The 20,901-nt window shown below is 35.6% G+C and overlaps 2 protein-coding genes across 2 annotated transcripts; both read left to right on the top strand.

The window, feature by feature from the left end:
* The first annotated feature begins 1,517 nt into the window (after positions 1-1,517).
* On the top strand, positions 1,518-6,942 carry tnfrsf18 (tumor necrosis factor receptor superfamily, member 18). The gene is made up of 6 exons (XM_067373505.1): positions 1,518-1,659; positions 1,990-2,175; positions 2,379-2,466; positions 2,561-2,625; positions 3,564-3,731; positions 3,929-6,942. The coding sequence occupies exons 1-6, from the start codon at positions 1,530-1,532 to the stop codon at positions 4,063-4,065; spliced, it is 774 nt and encodes a 257-aa protein (XP_067229606.1). The 5' UTR covers positions 1,518-1,529; the 3' UTR covers positions 4,066-6,942.
* A 531-nt stretch (positions 6,943-7,473) lies between these two features.
* arl8ba (ADP-ribosylation factor-like 8Ba) lies at positions 7,474-20,544 on the top strand. The gene is made up of 7 exons (XM_067374199.1): positions 7,474-7,718; positions 15,988-16,068; positions 16,186-16,259; positions 16,346-16,439; positions 16,537-16,604; positions 19,371-19,441; positions 19,538-20,544. The coding sequence occupies exons 1-7, from the start codon at positions 7,596-7,598 to the stop codon at positions 19,585-19,587; spliced, it is 561 nt and encodes a 186-aa protein (XP_067230300.1). The 5' UTR covers positions 7,474-7,595; the 3' UTR covers positions 19,588-20,544.
* The last annotated feature ends 357 nt before the right edge of the window (positions 20,545-20,901 follow it).

Raw genomic sequence — 20,901 nt, 5'->3', positions numbered from 1 at the left:
CCAGGCCACTTTGGGGAATCATTGACTTCCATAGTAGAAAAAAAAAACTACTATGGAAGTCAGTGGTGCCCCAAAACTGTTCATTTTAACAATTCTTCAAAATATCTTTTTTTTTGTGTTCAACAGAACAAAGAAAATTATACAGACTTGGAACAACTTCCAAGCAAAAATTTTCATTTTTGGGTTAACCTTTAAAGGGTTAGTTCACGCAAAAATGAAAATTCTGTCATTAATTACTCACCCTCATGTTGTTCCACACCCTTAAGACCTTCATTAATCTTCGGAACACAATTTAAGATATTTTTGATAAAATACGATGGCTCGTGAGGCCTGCACTGACAGTAAGTTAACTTAAATAATTAATTAATAATTCAAACACCCAGAAAGGTACTAAAAACATATTTAAAACAGTTCATGTGACTACAATGGTTCAACCTTAACCTTAGCGACAAGAATACTATTTGTGCGTCGAAAAAACAAATAACAACTTTATTCAACAATATTTAGCACTCGTCACTGAACTAAACACTGCGTCATGAAGCTTCGAAGCTTTACGAATCTTTTGTTTCAAATTAGTGGTTCAGAGTGTGTATCAAACGATCTCAAACTGCCAAAGTCATGTGATTTAAACAAGGCTTCGTTGCGTCATAAAAGTTTAAAAATTTCAATGGTTCACGTGACTTTGGCAGTTCTCTGAACCACTGATTTGAAACAAAAGATTTGTAAAGCTTCGAAGCTTGGCAAATAAACTCGTGAAGGTTTTTTTTATTTTATTTATTTATTTATTTATTGATGATGATGATGATGATGAGGTTGATTTTTTTGCACACAAGAACCATTTTCAGTTTTCTCCATTTTCTTCAGAGAACCGATCTTAAAAGAACTTTTTTTTTTTTCAGTATGAAGAACATTAATTAATAATCTAACAAACCTTTTTCATTATAAAGAACCTTTTGTCCAATGGAAAGGTTTCATGGATGTTAAAGGTTATTCATGGAACCACAGATGCCAATAAAGAACCTTTATGTGTAAGTGTGTACAAAAACAAGTTGCTTTAATATTGTGTTCCACAGAAGAAAGAAAATTCAAGTGTGGAAACAACATAAGGATGAGTAAAAATACATTTTTGGACTGACTATGACCCACAGTCTCATGCTCTGTGAAACTGTGAATGTGTTTATAGTAAATATGTCCTTGGTATCCAAATCCAGCCATAGTTTCCATCACAATCAACAGCATCAAAGGCATTGTTGTCCTTAAATGGAAATGATGAAAGCATTTATTTCTTCCACACCCATAAAGTGCACTTTCCTTTTCCCTAAAATATTACATGGATCACATGCTTTCCATAGCAATTCTTTTATTGTTTTATTGCATGTCTTTGCGTATTCTCACTCTCAGTACTGGGCACATTGGTTTTGGCCTTTCTCTTCCTTGTTCACTCACGCCTCTTCTTGTGGTTGAAACCAACGTCAGAGCAGAGGCAGGCTATAAAATATGAGCAATCCTCTATCTACCGCTCTGATACTATGGACACTGCTAAGCTCTGGGTTACGCTGCTCTGTGTTTGTGGCAGCTGGATTTTGAGTCTGGCTATAAACTGTGACTGGACCACCGAGTATGAATTTGAAAATAGATGCTGTAAAGCCTGCCCTTCAGGTAAGTTTACCATGATATTCTCTAGGATAAATACTGTTATTTATTCTCTGTTCATGATTATTTCATTAGAGTGTTAAAGTTGGTGATGTTTTGAGCTGTACATATTATGTATCTATAATTTGAGTTACAGCTTTATTAGCACATACTGTAATACTCAAGTTTCATTTAAACACTATTGTAGTAGATAATTGATACCTGAGGCATCATTTGGAGTTCCCTGGTAGAACCCTATGGAGAAACTTTGGAGAAGTTTTAGTGTTCATAATATTAAAGTGAAATGTGAAAATGCTCAAACTTACTTTAAACGTCATTAATTGTTGTCGTTTACAGGTCAGTATCCCAAAGTGCCATGTCAAGGGAACAACAAAGGCAGCGTGTGTGAGGAATGTTCAACAAAACTTGCTTCAGCTAAGGACAGATGTTTCTGCAAAAATAAGCATTTATGCATGGATGATAAATGTGAAACTTGTGAGCTCAGACCAAGATGTAAACCTGGATATCAACTGAATAGATTTGGTAAGGCATCTTTTTTAAATTGAATGAAATAAAATGACACGTCTCCTCAATGATTAATATTTAGATCTCACCCTCTCTAAGGGTCTTTCCTGGGGGCTTTTTCTAATGGTCATAGTGTGTAGAGGGCATGAGAACAGAGCATTAAAGTTGTTTATCATACTATTTTAAATCCTTCAGCTGCCTTTTTTCTGATGTTTATGCAGGTGCATTTGATTACTCTTTCATTTGTAAGCCATGTCCAGAGAACACTTACAATGATGCTGAGGACAGCATGTGTAAATCCATTACAAAGTAAAGCTTTATATTTACTTTTCATTAGAGTTCTTAAAATGGAAAGTAATACATTGAGATTGTTTATCAGGTGATAACTGAGTTTCATAATCAGGTGTGAAGGTGTTGGTAAGATCTTCCCTGGAAACCAGACCCACAATGCAAGATGTACCCCTTCTGGTTTGTACATTTTACTACTGAAACACATACTGTCATTATGGGGTTCCCATGCCTGCAATGAATTTCCATTTATATTCCATATTTGTAATAAAAATATATGATATAAACACTACAGTTCAAAAGTTTGGGGTCAGTAAGATTTGTAATGTTTTTGAAAGAAATCTCTTATCCTCATCAAGCATGATGCGCGATTCACTGGATTTATTTGATCAAAAATACAGTAAAAACGGGAATATTGTTATTAAATTTTACTATTACATTTTCAAATAACTTTTTCTATTTTAATATAGTTATTCATGTGATGGCAAAGTTAATTTAATAGAGTATTATGGTAGGGTTAGGGTTAGAAGTATGTACTTGCAAATTTACTTATAGTCATGTCTGCTGGGAAACCATCACAATAGTGTTATCAGATATAAACAGACAGTCTACTAATACTCTAATAACAGTTAGTTGACTTGTAGTTGCAAAGTTACTTAAAGTCAACAGAATGTTCCAAAGGGACCATCAAAATGAAGTGTTACCAATGTTTCTTACTATCAATGTTGAAAATAGTTGTGCTGAAATATCAGGATTCTTTGATGAAAGTTAAAAAATGGCATTTATTTGAAATATAAATCTTTTGTAACAGTATAAATGTTTTTTACCATCACGCTTGATCAATCTGATGCATTCTTTCCAAATAAAAGTGTTAAAAAAACTTTCTGACCCCAAACTTTTGAATGGTAGTGTGCATATATTATGTGGTCGATATTAAAATGTTCTGATAATTCCAGGTTTTCGATGACTGCGGCAGTGGGAGCCCTGTATATATGAACTATATAGTTGTATATATTACCATTGCATTTACTGACGAAGGAATATATTCATGCTCTATGTGAAATAGATATCTTACAAGGCATTTCCCACATAACCCTGGTACTTCTTCTAAATTTTAGTTGTTCCAAACAATTCATCAGTTACAACTGACCCAGGCAAACAAGAAAACGAGATCCAGTCTACTCATTCCTTCATGGTGGCCTGTTTAACAGTTACAGTGTTGACCTGCCTAGTTTTTATCATATATACGGCTTTTCAAATTTTCAAATACAAGACGCTCATAAAATGTAAGTAACATTTTCATACTTGTCCAATCTCTAGATGTCTATATCTGTATTAAGTTTTCTTATGCTGCTACTTAGTAAACCTTGTGGGAAAATAAATCAAAATATTCTACAAAGGCTACATTCAGTTTAATAATATTATAAAAGTCTTTCTTTGTAAATGAAATTCCTATGTCTGATATGATCGCATCTTTCCACAGTAAGAAAAAAACCGTGCAGACATGTATTGCCCTCAGATGGTTGCAAACTATCCAAGGAAGAAAAAGGTGAGGAATGTGATTTCAAGACAGAGGTATCAGAAGAATATAGCAAGAGTGATATCTACGGCATTCCTTGAATGTTCTCCGCATGTGATGTGAAGAACATCCAATGAAACAGACTTTCTTCAACTGACTGGATTGCATTTGCAATATAACATCTAAAAAGCTTTTGATTAATCATAATGCAGCTTTAAAGTTAATGTTGGTGGTCTCTTTGCATGTGGAGGGAGTGGTTTGTTATTTTGTATTTATCTGTACAAAGTCACTTCAGTTTCAAAAAAGATTAACATGAGGAGATAACAGCAAAAGGTGACGTTTGTGTATGAAATATCTGCTCTCTGAAGATGAGTTATGCAAGAGGATATTTCTCCTGTTTATCTTTATCTTGTAAATGTTAAAACCATTAAAGTTCAGAAAGAGCACAGGACAGTTAGTGAATTATGCATTTAACCTTCTGGTGTTGTTTGTGCATTTTAGACCTGAAAAAAAGTTTGGAAATTTAAAAAATCGCTACTTCATCGCAATTGTATGAAACTTTCAACTTTTATGGCAGTCACTATGTGACCAAAAAAAAACTTTATTCGAAAACTTGTGTTGTTCACAGACAATCTACAGTACACCCAATGAAGGGGTGGCACTCTAAAGCCCTGTATACTTCGTTTTTTTAGGCGTTCGCTAGTGTACGCGCACAGTTGAATGCACAGCCTTGCAAAGTATACTTCATTGGATTCGTATGCATACATAGGCGTTCCATGCATGCGCAGTTTTGAGCAATCTCTTGCCATGAGTTACAATCTGTGTAAAATCTTTGTATTCTTTCATGCTAGAGTTGTACAAATGAGGGTACTTTCTAATCTCTTCGAACAATCTGTCGTCTCTGTAGGCCTCCATCGTCGCTGTAGCTTGCATGCGTTCTGGTCTGTTCTGTTTATGCAGTCTTTGACTACCTTGTGAGTCGACACCCCCAAGGAACGGTTGACACCTTGTGGATAAACGCTTTTTATTTTTACGCTTTTTCCAAATGCGTAAAAATAAAATCAATAAGTCACTCCCAATGCGGTAACAAAATGGACAGCAAGGAAAAGAGGTTACACTCTAAAACATCAAGAGTACAAAACAGACACACCCACTTAAACTCACACACACACTATTATACCCACACAAATGTACTGGTGTGGCTGTATGGCAAAATTGAGCCAGAAGACTCAAATACGAGGTTGAAATCAGGTTGATATAGCTCCGATAAAGCATTTCCGATCTTTTTTGTGATGTGTAACAAAATGTCTTTCTCCATGATCAGGTTTGACTAGTAAAATGAATTCAAAAAAAAAAAATGACACTTCAAATCAACATAAAAATAAATAATAAAAAAAAATCTAGAAAATCTAAACCTTGACAAAAAGTAGGCTTTGAGAATGTCTAAATATATATTGAAATCCACAACTTAATAAAAATAAGTATTTATGTCTAAAAACAACTAGAAATTTATAAGGCTTTTTATATAGAAGCTATATAGGAACCTAGTGGTTACACCATGGCATTACAGAGGTTTTTCTTTTTTTACTCCCACCAGATGGCACTAATCAGCCTTCAAAAATTTGATTTTAAAGGCATAGTCTCTATTTTAACATGAAATACAGCTTTAATTGTAAAGTAATTAAATAAAATTAGAAACATTTTTGTATTATTTTCAATGGGAAAAATGATCATAGTTATTGCATAAATATTAATTAGTACCACGAAATTCTTTTAAAATACAAAAGAAAAAAGAAAAACATTTTACTCAACAAAAGTATATTACATTGATTTTACTGAAAAAAAAAAAAAGTTTTCAGGTCAATTTTGACTGTGAACAACATAAGTGTGACCCCAAATAAACAATAACAGAGGGTTAAGCAACTTATATAGTTAAACACACACACACACACATATATATATATATATATGATTTTTTTTTTTGGGATGTGGAAATTAACAGAGAAATATGTCTTAAATACAGCATCTAATACTTTATGTTTGTCTTATTGTATTGCTGTTCTTCTGATCACATGTGTGAATTATGACAAGGGTAGTTTGTTCTCTGTCTGCTTGTACAGCTATTTCTGCTTTAATTTAGGACAGTTGTATCATCTTTTTTGACTATATTTGACTGTCAAGCAAATCTATTATTCATTATTCATATTTATTGTCAATATGCACCACGTTCTACAGATAAAATCCATCACTTATCCAATAACTTAAACAAAACTCTAGTCGTCTTGTTGTATATTATGTTTGAACTATGTTTTTAAAAGAGTGGAAATATTTTGTCCAATTTGCTGATTAGCAGAAGTGTTATTTCACATTTGTACTATCAGTGTTACAGTTGCTTACGCAAGAATCACACGACGAAGGAGATCGAAGATAATATAAGTCTTTACTAGAGAACAGATACAGGAGTACACGCAACACAACTCATAGCAAACGAGACCGGACAATGAACATGGGTAAAACAGGAACCTAAATACACAGAGCAATAAACCAAGATGACAAACAGCTGTGACAAATGAGTTAGTGTCCATGGTGACTGATGATGGCGGGAAAACAGAACAAAGGGGATCATGTGACATAACAAACAGAACCTGACTGAATATGTAACAATCAGTGGATATGCTGACAACAGATGTATGTATTTTTGTGTGTTTCACCACAATTTTGTCTATAGTAGACTACATCATATTTACAGTTTTTAAATCGATTTATGTCCATGGTCATCGGTCAATGAAGTTGTACCTTTGTATTACAATGTGCAAAAACTTTTTTAAAGAAAGGAAATGTATTTCTGTATTTTATTATTTTTTTATTGTAAATGCTTATTATAATTTATTTTCTCCATATAAGCTTTATGAGCTGAATAAATGGGAACAACAAATTGAACTGGGACGTGTGAAATTAAAATAAACTTCAATAACAAAACTGGTAACACTTTGCAATAAGGTTCCATTTGCTAACATTAATTAACTGTATTAGTTAACATTAACTAATACTTATAATTTAATAAGCTCAAGTTAATGTTAACATTTTTAATTTTTAAATGAATAGTTAATATTATTTATTAGACCTAAACTAACAAGGAACAGTTTTTTTTTTCTCATTAACTAACGTTAACAAAGATTAACAAATATTGTAACAAAATGTAGGCTATTGCTCATTCTTAGTTAATGCAATTATCAACTTATCCTATACTGCAGTCTTTTATTGTTTTTATAGTAGGCCATCACTTTACAGTGAACATGGTATGTGCTTAGTTCATATGGCTTTGTTTTAACATTGTTGAGCTTGTAATATGCCACACTGTAAGGAACTGTATTTGCTTTATGACACAAACGAATCACTGGATTGGCTTTTTGAAGGAACCGATTCGCTGGAATGAGTCGTTTTATCCCTACTACAGGCCTGCGCAAGAGTGGCGCAGCTTCAACGCCTATGAACACACATTCAGTTCGCAAACGTATCACAGTCATATGACAGCGGCCAGTTCCTCCCAAACACAACATTACGTTTCTAGTGGTGAAAAAACATTGCAAACAGCCCAAACCAACACAGACCTGTACAATCTAGCATCAAAATGTTGGCACTCATTAACCGCCTCCTGGACTGGTTCAAGTCTCTTTTTTGGAAGGAAGAAATGGAATTAACCCTCGTCGGGCTGCAGTATTCAGGCAAAACGACGTTTGTTAACGTAATCGCTGTGAGTATTTGCGGTTAGCATGAGCTAGTTCAACAAATCTAAGAGGCTGAATGTCAGTCCAGTACACCAGGCAATCAACATAATTTTTACTAACAAATAACGAATCTATTTTGACCTAATTTTACAGTCGACGACTGGAAAAGACCAAGTCAGTGACTGGAGCTTAACGTTTATGGGAAAGCTAACCGGCTAACGTTAGCTCTCAGATGACCATGAATAATTTGATTGCATAAACGGTGGTTTGTGTTGACATCAGTTGACAGTTTACTGTATACATCCTGTGTAATTTGCTCCATTTCTACATATCACCGACCCTATAAACTTGTTGTCAGCTCATTTTAACCCTGGAGCAATTCTTAATCCTGAAACAACAGAGAGAAATCAAAATCCAACTATTAGTGACAGCTTTCTGTAAAACTGACTGACTGGCTGTATTGATTGTGTTACATATTCCTATTCCAAGCATGTGAATGTACAACCCAATATGTTATTCTGAGCTTTAAGGGTACACTCAATCACTTTAAAAATAAAAACATGTTATACTTAAAGAAATCAACAACAGTTTTGAGAAATTTGATGACGTGAAGACTCTATCCATATCAGTTTTCTAGAAAAAGCTGTTTTATTTTACATAGAGTGGGTCCCCCCATCATGGGCGCCGCCATGTTGAGGTCAAATGATCATCCATGCAATTTACCCACTTGCTACTATTAATAATAACAGTTACAAAAACAACCGTCATAGACATGTATACCACTGTCCTGCAAACAGCAAAAGCTGTCCAGTGACAGTACATGGTAGCAGTCAGCTGTGTAATGGCAAAAACTAGCACCAATGCAAAAAAAAACCTTTTTAAATGGGTCAAAGAATGTCTGTTATATGGAAGTGTCTCATATGAGACTTAGAAAAATGGACAAATCTCAAGCAGTAGCCATTATTAGTAAACAAACGTAATGCGTCCACACCAAATGGGACCACTAGTAAGTCTAAAACAACTAAGCAAGATTTGTGCAGGATTTTATACTCAAATATTCAAGCACACTTGTTTATCTTCTCCATAACATCTGGGGCCTGTACCATGATGGTAGTTGAACAAACTCAGGGTTATAGGATTAGTTTTGAGAAAACCAAACCACTCCAATTCGGCTTTGTTGGTACCATGATGCTGATCATCAACTTTCTCTGTCAACTCAGGCTTTGATCCTGAGTCCAGCCAATCACATGCCTTGCAACAGAGAGAAACTCTTATTCACTTCTCGTGAGAGAGCCAGCATGATACAAAACTCTATTGCTGAAGGTTAAGAGATTGAAGAAAATGAAGAATTTAAACTCATTTAGACATGTAAGGTCATATGTAGTCATATTTAAAGTTTATTTACAGTTTATTTATATTACATATGATCAGTATGTATTATTATTAATTGAAACTAAATCATTAATAATAACTAAAATCACTTGTGTAATGGATTAATAATATATATCATTGAATTATTATATGAATCATAAAATCATTCTAAGTAAGTATCATTAAAGCCAAACAATTTCATTGTTAAATATTTTTTTACTAGTGACCTTTAATTTGGAGGAAGAGAAACTGGGGGAGTGACTTTATTGTGTTGGGTATGTCAGTGTCAGTTTGCTCACATCTGATTGGTCCAATTTCAGTTTGAGATCTCTAAACCAGAACATAACCTGCCCTGGAGCAGGTTAGTCGTGGAGCGTAAGTTACCATGGCAATGAACACCGCTAAAAGTCAAGTTACTTTCATGATACCTAAACCCCAGGATTGGCGCAAACTAATTTGAAACTTACCTGGCTAGCCAGTGAATCCGGCTTCATGGTACAGGCCACAGTTTTCATCAATCTAGGTATCATCAATCAAAAGTGAGTCACTTATAAAACTCTGCACAAATACAAGCAAGGCAGTGACATGCTACTTGATACTTGTAGCATTAATTGCATATACCTATATGTGACTAATAAGTTCCTAATATACTGTTTTAATCTGCATTGCATTGAGTTATGTTGTTGATGCAAAATTTGCCCTATGTCTCCTCTGGAGGCCAAATATAGTATAACCTCATACTCTGAATCAAGCATGTAGTACTTGTTCCACAAGTTCATTCCTAACCCTAATTCTAATCTAACAAGATGTTCCTATCTGTTCTTGCAAGCACTGCACATATGTTTCTGTTTTCTGTCATTAGTCACAAGACATACATTTTAATGTGGTTCTTCCTGGTCAGGTGACATCCTCCATCATGTGATTTAGTGCATGAGTAAGACAATGTGCTGGTCACAGTAGTTCATTGTTTTTTATTTACCTTGGTAGAAGGCCAGACACTGTAAGGTTGAATTGTATCTTTTAATGTGGTATACCAACTTTCAAATTCTGTTTGTGTTGCTCAAAAGGCTTAGGTACGCATTAGTTGTTGTTGGCTAAAGTATTCAATATAAGCATTAGCCCATATGTGTTGCCTATATATGTAGTTTCTCTTCTGTAATCACTTCCCTCAAATTGTCGGAGAGCACGTGTTAATGTTTTTGAAAAAAAAATAATGTTCTTCTTTGGAAAAGGTCTAATTGACCTTTTGAGGGTGAGTTATTTGAAGCTCAGGATCTTCTGCATGCCTGGCATGCTTGTGATTCATGATTATGCTAAAGGGAATTCGTAAAACATGGAGTTCCACATAAGCAGTGGGATTGTACATATCATGTGACTACATAAGTCATATTCATCACCTAAACTTCACATGAATTGGTCACATTAGAAAACCACTTTTTTATTTTGCATTCTGAATCATGTAATGTGAATATTCATTGGTTGGAAGTGTTTCTTTTGGATATTTGTTTTTCAACTGAACAGGACTTTGATATGTGGAGATACTAGGGCTGCCTTCGACTAAAGATTTTTCTAGTTAATTAGTAGCTGTTCATTTAAGCGATTAGACATCATATGTTTATATTAATAAACCATATAAATCATAATAATGAGCCTTTATATAATAAATAGCCTAATCAGGGCTCAGACACATGCATAAAGCTTTCCACAGTACACTGGCAAATGTAATGATTATGAATGTGGCAAAAAACAGAAGGAGACTGTCTGAACATTTTAATAATTTATTAATAAACTAGTGTTTTCGGATGCAGAGAATTGCAGCATTGAAGATGCTGACTTGTCATCTCTGCAGTAGTGGACATGCCTATGTGCATGTTTTATGTGGATTACATAATCTGAGAATATAAATAAAAAAACAAAATACAAATGACTATTTAAGTTAAATGCAAGTAATCGCACCGGCGCGTCCATGTCAAACAGTAAGCGTGCTGTCCACACAAACACTTGGGCTACGTTCAGACTGTCAGTCCAAATTATTATAGCAAGTGTGGACGGCCAAAAATCACATGAAATGCGATTTTTACAAATCCTTTTCGAGTTACATTCATATATGGTTTGAAATCCTATTCAAATCGCATTTCTGGAAATCTGTTTTAGTCGGATTTCACATGGTTTTTGTGACTTTCTCATGCCACGTAAAATGTAAACGTCAGATGTTGTAATAGGAAACATGCTGAAAATCGCTGCAGAAACCATGTTTTGTTGTTGCGAACTGCCAGACGAGTAGAAAATTACAATATAAAGGAGACATGCTTTTAAACCGGCTTAGACGACAGCATGGAAATAAATCCGCTCATACCAGCCTCCTATATTGCTGCCGTTGCCTCAGAAGATTCAGTAGTCCAGCGTGCGACGGCTACACAACATGTACATGTTGTAAATATAACATCTTTATTGCAAACCCCTCCATGCTGTGGTTGTTGTTTTTGCCATATGCCTACCAACACAACATAATTTCCACAGAAACCAGTGCAGAGATTTCGGAAAATGAAAGAGCGGCATGGACACACAAATTGCATCTAAACAGTTGTGATACACAGTGTGGACGTCAATAATTTTAGATCAGATTCCAATCGGATACACAAATAATCGGATTTGGACTGACAGTATGAACGTAGCCTTGGATATGTGCCAAATAATAGCGCACATTAATCTAGGTTAACTTTAGAGCCAGTGAACTTGTAAAGTTGCTACAACTTGCATGTTACAAATGATAAGCCATATGAGGTAGATGAATGTTTGGATTTCCTCCTGTTATCTCCTGTTGATTTCACCATTTCCTGTGGAGTTTTTTTTTTTCTGTGACTAACCGACTAATTCCAATTTTGTTCGACTAAGCCTCTTCTCATTGATTAACAGTTAGTCAACTGTTAGGTGGCTGCGGTTTTTTTTTTTCACATCCACGGGTTGAAGTGACCCCAAATAGCATGATATTTAGCCCCTAAAATGCGAATTTTACCAGATGAACCCAGATTTTTTTTTTTTTTGAGTAGCAATTGGGCAGATTAGGGTTGGGCCAATCCTGGGGCAGTCCTAGGAGATCATTCATAGATTTGACATTAAGTGGTGATTAGGGTCAATGCAGCATAATAGAGTTCAATGAGTTCTTTTCAGAATGTGGGATGGAATAAAAACATAAGCTGCATTCTCTAATAAGAACTGCTAGAAATGTTGTTGCTAGACATGGAAAAGAAGACATATGGGACTTTCCCTCATCAAGGGCAGACCACCTCAACTCTGAATCATTGCAAGGGTGGTCATGTGGTTTAAATAAGCATCTTTGCTCATGTTTTTTTTTTTTTTATAGTAGTAAATAGGAATTCCTGAAGATATAGAAACATAATGATCATGATGATACTTGTTTTCAATATGGTACAGAAAAACTTGTATGGAACCAAGACTGCACACACAAGATTATTTATTTATTTATTTATTTAGTGTTTTCTGACCAGACATACTGCAGCTGAATTTGTATTATGCTTCATTTAATGAATTGCTGGCTCACAGCATCCAGGAGAATAGTTTTTGCTGTCTTACCCGCATTGTCTCTATAAAGACTCTTGCTGCGTAATCATTTCAGCACTTCAGGTGGGAATCACATCTCCTGAGGTGACCATGTGTGTACTGATATCTCATTAATTTACAAGTGCAATTATTTTTCACCAAGGCACAGCGATGTGAGAGATTGTGCCCTTCCCTATTTGTACCTGCCCGTTCTAACAAACTCTTTATCATACGCTGTCCCATAGTGTCAGAAAATCTTGTTGGAGTATCTTTGACTTTCCAAGATCTGTCTGTATCTCTCTCTCTGAGTAATGATGGCTGATAGTGTGGGGCTAGTTATCTTTCTCCCTGTTGCCAGACAGTCTGAGATAGTGTGCTGACTCAGTACCCCTTTGTTCACTATTAGCTGCAAGAGCCGTGCAGGAAGAGCTGATGACACCGCAATCCCTTAACTATTTTTTGAGCAGGACATCATGTATACTCTCTTAAGTTATTTTCCACTTAGCAAACAAACATGCTGTCAAGGTCTTAATTCAGTTGTTTAATCTCCTTGATTGGGTTACAGAATTCCTGGTCCTAAACATGAAAAACATGTTCAAACAAAGCTCAGAATGTAGATAGAACCTTATAATTCCAAGGTGGCGATTTGTCTAGGGCTGGGCGATATATCGCATGCGATTGTGACGCGCATTTCGTCAGTAAAGCCGGTTCCCTGATTACCGCTAAATCGCCATCACCTGCTTTCAAATGGAGCGGCATTTAATAGACAGAACCGTAGATCACTGAAAAGCTGCGCAATATCGCGTTCATTATCGCAGATGAATCGCCTTCGAAAATGAACGCGATATTGCGCAGCTTGTCAGTGAACTACGGTTCTGTCTATTAAATGCCGCTCCATTTAGGTGATGGCGATTTAGTGGTAATCAGGGAACCGGCTTTACTGACGAAATGCGCGTCACAATCGCATGCGATATTTCGCCCAGCCCTAGAATCGATACAGATGTCCCGATTCAATCCGATTCCGATTTACAAGATCTCAATTCGATTCGATTCGATTTTCAATTTTATTCAATTAATTTAATTATTCAATTTTCGCTGGCCCCACTACAAAACATTTATAATAAATGAATAAAATAGTAATAGAAAATTTAACAATTCTCGATGCCAATTTCGACACCACAGCTGAATCTACTAGGTAACTAATATAAATTTCAAAAATTATTAAAAACAAATAAACGGTCGTTAATAAAAAAGAACAAATGATTAAACTACAAGCAATGGCTAACTGTAGTTTTATTATTTAGAAATTGAATAAAGTTATCAAATGTAAAATAATGCTGCATATAATCTTCACTGTACAAATTAAATAAAGGTTAATCCTTATTAAAGTTACAAAAAAGTTATTCATAAAAAAGCTAGATTTCTTTGTCATTTGTAGTTTGATTAACATTAAAAACACAGACAGCAGCAGGAATATTAGGCTGCTGTCACTTTAAGAGCTGCACTGATCTAATGACGATGATACACATGCGTTGTCTTTCTCTACAGTTATGTTCGCTCAAGCCATAACAGAGTATGTTTACTAAGAGATTACTTGCTAGTGCAGGCATTTTGAGAAGAATTTGTGTGAATTTGTCAGTTTAAGCACAAGGAGACATGAAAGAATTCATTTGCACACTGTCTCAGACACACAGATTTCTGTGTGCGCTTCGGACAAGACAATCTCTGCTTCGGATGTGTGCACACACAAAACTTCTCACAGAGCACGCAAGTTCTCTTTCATGTCTTCTTGTGCTAGAATGCTTAAATTGGCAAGGCTTGAAAATGATAAACTTTCGTGACTATGCAGCATTGCCCAATTGAGACAGTGACAGTTCCTTTTACTGTCTGGAACGTCTTTCATGCTTAAAGGCGCACCTGCATCCGCCATGTTAAGCGTTGAATGAATGACAGGGTCATCACTGTCGTGCAAGGTAAAAAAGAGGATGCCATCTAGTAGAGAAGACTAGTATTAAGATTAACGTCTATCAAATATAATGTTCAATGTTTGCTGAAATAAATACGGAAAAAAGATCAAGTTGTGGCTTTTGAGAACCGACATCGAATTGACCACTTTTAAAAAAAAAAACGATTAATTTAAAAATCCTTTTTTATTGCCCAGCCCTACATTCGTCAAGGGCAAATTTTTCCATTGTCTGTGATTGCTTCGGTATGATACTTACTGTACAATTTAGGATGCTGCAACTTCAAAACACTTTTTTAAATTAGTAGACTTCCTTTCATTTTTTGTCATGCTGCCTTAAAGCATTATCTATGAGCTATAGATTGTGATTCTATTTTCTTTTGTCATGGTTGTCATTTTGCCTCAGCATGTGGAAATCAAGGTGGACATTATTTGCTTTGTCTTGTGCATGGTGCAAAACAACAACAAAATTAAACCCACTAGATTTGTTTTGTGCACCTGCTACAGAAGATGAGTATACTAATTGTTAGGTTGTGGGAAAATCTTATATCTCACTATGAGTAGATTTATAGCACGGTATCAGTTAGCATCATGATGTTATCTTTGCTAAATATTCAATATTGGCATCCTTTTCATTATTAGGTTGACGTAAATAATTGCTAATATTAGCCAGTGGAAGAAATGACATCTGCAGATATGACTATTCAGTCAAGAACTGAATGAGTGTGTTGTTTGTGGTGGTCTTAATGTTTAGAATGAAAGTTTTACTGGCAGCCGTGTGACAAAGGTAAAGTGTTTATAGGGACGGAATTTTTCTTCATTACGGCAGACCACATCAAAACTGAATCATAAGGGGAGGTGGTCTTGTGGTTTAGATGTGCAATTCGAAGTGTGTTTATTAATGATGTGATTACTAATTACTGTGATTACCAAAGATGAATTCCTAAATCGATTGACAAATTTCTTAATGAGATTGAGTGTATTGTTTGAATAAACATTAGGAATGCAAGACAGTGTTTTTTTTTTTTTTTTTTTTTTTTAGAATTACAAAATGTACACATACATATTGGCCTTTTTGACAGTGGCAATGACCTGAATTTGAGAATCTCTGTAGGTTAGTACAGTAGATGCCAATATACCACGGAAATTTCCCTGAGCTGGCTTGAGGTTTTTTTTTTTTGAACTTTCATTATGAATCATAGAGCAAATAAATGGGGATGGGAAGCCCTTAACTACCAATGACTGCAGTCCTACGCTTACAGCAACAGGAAAAGAAATTGGGCGTCAAAAAAAAAAAAAAAAAGTCAAAGTACAGAAGTTGTTTTGGATGGAATAATGGAAGCATTACACCACAAACAAGTCCAAGTGAGTTGTTAATATATGCTCTTTTCCCCCCTCAGTCAGGCCAGTTCAGCGAAGACATGATTCCAACCGTCGGGTTCAACATGAGGAAGGTCACAAAAGGCAACGTCACTATCAAGGTTTGGTCCTTTTTTAATGAATAATCTTGGTTTCTTGGTATTCAAGAGAAAAATAAGGTACAAGTTTAATTGTTAATATTAAACACTGAAACTAACACTGGTCTGATTATTGTACAGATCTGGGATATAGGAGGTCAGCCGAGGTTCAGGAGCATGTGGGAGCGATACTGTCGTGGGGTGAATGCAATAGTGTAAGTATCTCTACTTAAAAGTATTTTCTTACTACCAAAATAATAAAATGTGCATCCTTTTATCCTTTCTTCATTTTCCCTCAAAGGTACATGGTGGATGCAGCGGACCGGGAGAAGGTTGAAGCTTCCAGAAATGAGCTGCACAATCTTTTAGACAAGCCACAGTTACAAGGAATTCCTGTAAGATGCTTCCTTGTTTTGTTTTTTTAGCACATCATTGCTCAAACATCTCATCATCTTCACTGCATAACTTCCAATGGATGTATTTGTGTTTTAGGTGTTGGTGCTCGGCAATAAGAGAGATCTACCCAATGCGCTGGATGAGAAACAGCTAATTGAAAAAATGTAAGGAGCTGTACACCACACACTCAGCTGTTTCCCTGTTGGTTTTTGAATTAAATCAGAACTAAGTAACTTTTTTTACCTTCATAAATAGTTTTCAAATTCCTCACGATGGTTAATTGACTTGTAGTGGTGTGTTTGAGGCGTGCACTTACCCCCTCTGGCACGTCTACGCCAGAATACAGCACTTGCAAGTTGAGCTGCACCGACCCGACACAATCTCGCCTCATGTTCACGCTCACGCGAAAGTGACAAAATGCTTTACGGTAATTCAAAAACAATGTATATATTATGACTTTATTAGACAATTTCGGAAATTACCCACCTCCATCGAGTGTACTGTATTTGCAAATTACCCACCTCTTTCTTGTACTGTATTTGCAAAACTACTGCGCTGGTGAGCGTTGTAGTCGTTGTAGTCCAGAGCTGTGCTTTGAGTGTTTACGACAGTGTGATTCACTGAAGGAAACTGTAGGGGGAGCTTCGTAAATTTGTCTGAGTTCCGCTTTGAAGTCTACATGAATCAAAATGGACAATACTTAAATAGATATTTCAGTGCACATTATTTATAAAAAAAAGAAATTTATTTTATTTTTGGCTGATGTCACCTTGGTCACATTGGTGGGGAAAACCAATTGTTAATCAATTTTGGTTGTCTCTCTAGGACAGTGGTTCTCAACTGGTTTGGCCATGGGTCCCACAATTTCCCATGCAACACAAATATTTAGGAATTTGAACCAAGCAAATTTATTTCTTAAAAATGGTTGACACACTCAAGTACCAGCCCACTTTACTCAAAATACCCATAAATTGTTAGAATATCGCTAACACTGATGAATAAACAGTTTAAGGTAAGACTTTTAAATGGAAGTCTTAGTTTTTCATAATGCCCTAAAGTTAGTAAATTGGTATGAGCCACCACAGTCATAAAAAATATAAAATATATCACAAAGTAAATAAATTTATGTTAAATCATGTGGTATTTTGGGGTTATGGAAACAACAGTAACCATGCTAAATACACAATACTAACATGAACTGTTAATAAAACATATGGACACTGATCCTGATGAATAGAATGAACATCATACCTGCGTGCAAATCCTTTCCAGCTAATTATTAATTGGAATTTATTGGTACTTTTTGTCATTTCATTACTAATTGACAACATAGCTGTGATGTTGCATGCTCGTAATTTCATTTTCTAGTATATAGAGAAGTATATACAGAATATAGAGAAGTGACAAAGCATCTGCCTCTGCATTTGCGTGAGCACAGTGTAACATCTTTTTTTCTGAGGTGAGAGTTTTATTTCGTAACAAGTGACTAAAATAATAACAGACGAGATGCCTGACAACATCTCGTCTGACAGCAGATACTGAGTCAGGATAACGTGTTTTTCTTCACTGGAACTGCGTCTGACAGAAGAGTCAACAGTACTCGCACGTCTTTCATCCAACTCAAACTACCCTTTTTTCTTGTGACCCAGCTCTGGGTTTGCGACCCACCAGTTGAGAAAAGGCTATGTACATAACTGTTAGTGAAAATTGTTTCAATAATAACTGGTTCAGATAATTTGCATGGATGTTCTTGGTGGGACATACGTTCCTGAAGCCGCCATATTGAGCGCTACGATTTCTCCCATTCATGTATGAGTGGACCATTTCTGCATCATACAGTCGCTGATCATATTCTGCCAGATCATATGATGCTAATAAGATTGCCTTGCCATAATAGAAAACTTAATATAATTATAATAATTAAGAAATTGCATTACTGGCTCCAGTCATCCCAGTTTATTTATTTTTATGTTCATTATGAAGGAATGCTCTATTTGAAGGGGGGAAAAAAACAGTTTCAGTTCTCTCTCTAAAATCATCTTATCATTTTATTCGCCCTTTAAAAAATATATCTCAGGAATGCAAACAGGTAAGGGGGAAAAAGGTGAGAACATTGCGCGGGGCGGGGTCATGTTGCGCACGGATTTTTTAAAAAAGTTATTTGCTTTACATGCTCATTTGTAGTTACTTTAAGGGATTTGTTTTTCCAAAACTGTAATTTTTCACGAAAAATTAACATATTGTTGCAACATTTTACCAAAATCAACATTTGATTAAAATCTCATGTTATAAAAGACGAAGTGCTATGCAGGATATTTAAGACAATATTGGCTGATTGGATGGCAATACTGTTTGCCTCATCTCAGACCTCAAATACATAAAATATTACCCATTATAGACATGAGTTTTAAAGTAAAGAGTAAAGGAAACACTGTACAGTACTTATTGAAACAACCAGTTCTTCATTTACCCTTCATTTATCATTTAAGTTCACAAGTACCTTTGTAAGTATCCCCCCCTCCCCCTCCCCATAAAAACACTTCATCATTGGATCTATGCAAATACCATAGGTGACCTATTTTGATCTCAAAATGATGAGTTCTCACTGAAAGGTGAGTAGTTTGCATCTGTGATATCTGCATCAGATTGAAAATTTTGTGTTTTCTAAGAATTGTGTGAGAATGTGATGAGTCACAACGTCTAGAGGAGAGTTTACCCATCTGTCTGCATGAAATAGATAGGTCATGTGGTTTGGGGGTCTCATGTTGTTGTAAGAATTACTGCCATCTATTGGCTAAGAGTTGTATCTGCTTCATTATTTCCACTGTGCTCCTGTTGCTGGATTACACTCTGTTCACAGCTTTACCTGAAATATACCATACCATATAAATTGTTTTATTGATTCTTTCTCGTGTTCTGTTTCTTTTTAGGAACTTGGCTGCTATTCAAGACCGGGAGATCTGCTGCTACTCGATTTCCTGCAAAGAGAAAGATAACATTGGTAAGTAATATTCCATGAGGATGAGCTGAGTTTGCTGTATGATGTTTCCAGTCTGCTGTACTTATATGGCACTGTTATGTCCCCTGAACATCACAGACATTACGCTTCAGTGGCTAATCCAGCACTCAAAGTCAAGAAGAAGCTGAAAGTGTCTTCAGAGGGCCCACTGTCTATCCGCTGCCATGTTCCTCTCACAACGCATCCTGCTCACTTTGTGAAACTGTACAGTTCATCATACCGCTCCCCTCACACTACCCTGCTCGTCTGCTCCCGTAATTCTTCACAAGCTCCTTCTCCCAAACTGCATCGGTCATGTCAATGATACATCAGTCGCTAAAAGACGCTAGCCTACAGAATGAGTTCCTCCACCTCTCACGGCCTGCTGTCAGATGAACATTATGGATTCATGGTTTTGCAAATCCCCGCAGCTCCAGTGGTCTCCAGTTGGTGTTTCCTGGACAAATCTATTGAAAAACTGAGAAGAATCAAAACTTTAATATAGTGTTAAGCCTTTTTTTTCTCTCCAGTCTGTCAGGTTATGCTCATGAGAGTGTGTAATATCACTTGGACTGTTGCTTTTATTTCTTGCCATTTCTCTTTTTCCCCCCAAATCGTCTCTTGAGACATTTGTAATATTTAAATGAGGAGCAATCTAGTAAATAAACAGCTCAGCAGAAATGTACAAATGATGATCAGAAAGATTTTTACAACAGTGAGTGTACGTATATTAGAGAGGATGAATGTTTTGCTGGTAAAGGTTTTCATTTAGCTCAATGATGTCTTGAATCCTGTTCATGAGCTGAGAGAGAGTAGGTGAAGTTAAAGTGCCTTGTGCAGTGTACCTGTCCCTCAAGCTAAACAGTATACCGGGTGTGCCTGCCTGGAACTAGATTGGATAAAGACAGCTTACTTCGAACTGCAAGAACCGAAGGCATGCTTTTTAAGGTAGATTATTGTACTGTTGTCATTATCAACTAAATATTTGTGAAAAGAGGCAAATGTTGGAAACCCCACTATTATAAATGCACTTTTGTAAATACAATGAACCAATAAATAGATTGTCAACATGTAGGAGGAATATTGCATTGTTGTGGATGATTTCATTTTATTTATTTATTTTTTATCATGTTGTGGTCATTCAAGTAATCATATCTAAAACTGAGCATTAACATTATCCAGTACATCGTAAATATGCTATCTCAAGTTTTCAAATTTCAAGTTATAAAAGTGCAGCATTTTTTTTTTTGTATTTCAGACAGCTAATACTAAAAACAACAAAAAAAAAACTGCTATTGCTATTTACATTTAAAATCAATCTACAATTTGTACTCAAACTTGTTTGATTTAAAATTGTTTTTTCATAAATGATTTATAGTTACTAAAAACAGTTAAAAGTGCTATTACTGTTTGCATAGTTTCTAGTTTACGTATAATATTTTATTTGATGTTAATGTTAACAC

This window comes from Chanodichthys erythropterus, chromosome 21 (genome assembly GCF_024489055.1).
Source record: "Chanodichthys erythropterus isolate Z2021 chromosome 21, ASM2448905v1, whole genome shotgun sequence".
NCBI classification, from domain to species: Eukaryota; Metazoa; Chordata; class Actinopteri; order Cypriniformes; family Xenocyprididae; genus Chanodichthys; species Chanodichthys erythropterus.
The sequence above is the reverse complement of the archived record's forward strand: the minus strand, read 5'-3'. Positions and strand labels throughout refer to the sequence as shown.

What these genes read in the sequence shown, in the direction of transcription:
- tnfrsf18 (XM_067373505.1), top strand. Translation starts at nt 1,530, where the DNA reads ATGGACACTGCTAAGCTCTGGGTTACGCTGCTCTGTGTTTGTGGCAGC. An exon ending in TGCAAGATGTACCCCTTCTG is followed by an intron (nt 2,626 to 3,563) that starts GTTTGTACATTT and finishes TCTAAATTTTAG; the next exon opens with TTGTTCCAAACAATTCATCA. An exon ending in ATACAAGACGCTCATAAAAT is followed by an intron (nt 3,732 to 3,928) that starts GTAAGTAACATT and finishes ATCTTTCCACAG; the next exon opens with TAAGAAAAAAACCGTGCAGA.
- arl8ba (XM_067374199.1), top strand. Translation starts at nt 7,596, where the DNA reads ATGTTGGCACTCATTAACCGCCTCCTGGACTGGTTCAAGTCTCTTTTT. An exon ending in AAACAGCTAATTGAAAAAAT is followed by an intron (nt 16,605 to 19,370) that starts GTAAGGAGCTGT and finishes GTTTCTTTTTAG; the next exon opens with GAACTTGGCTGCTATTCAAG. An exon ending in CAAAGAGAAAGATAACATTG is followed by an intron (nt 19,442 to 19,537) that starts GTAAGTAATATT and finishes TGAACATCACAG; the next exon opens with ACATTACGCTTCAGTGGCTA.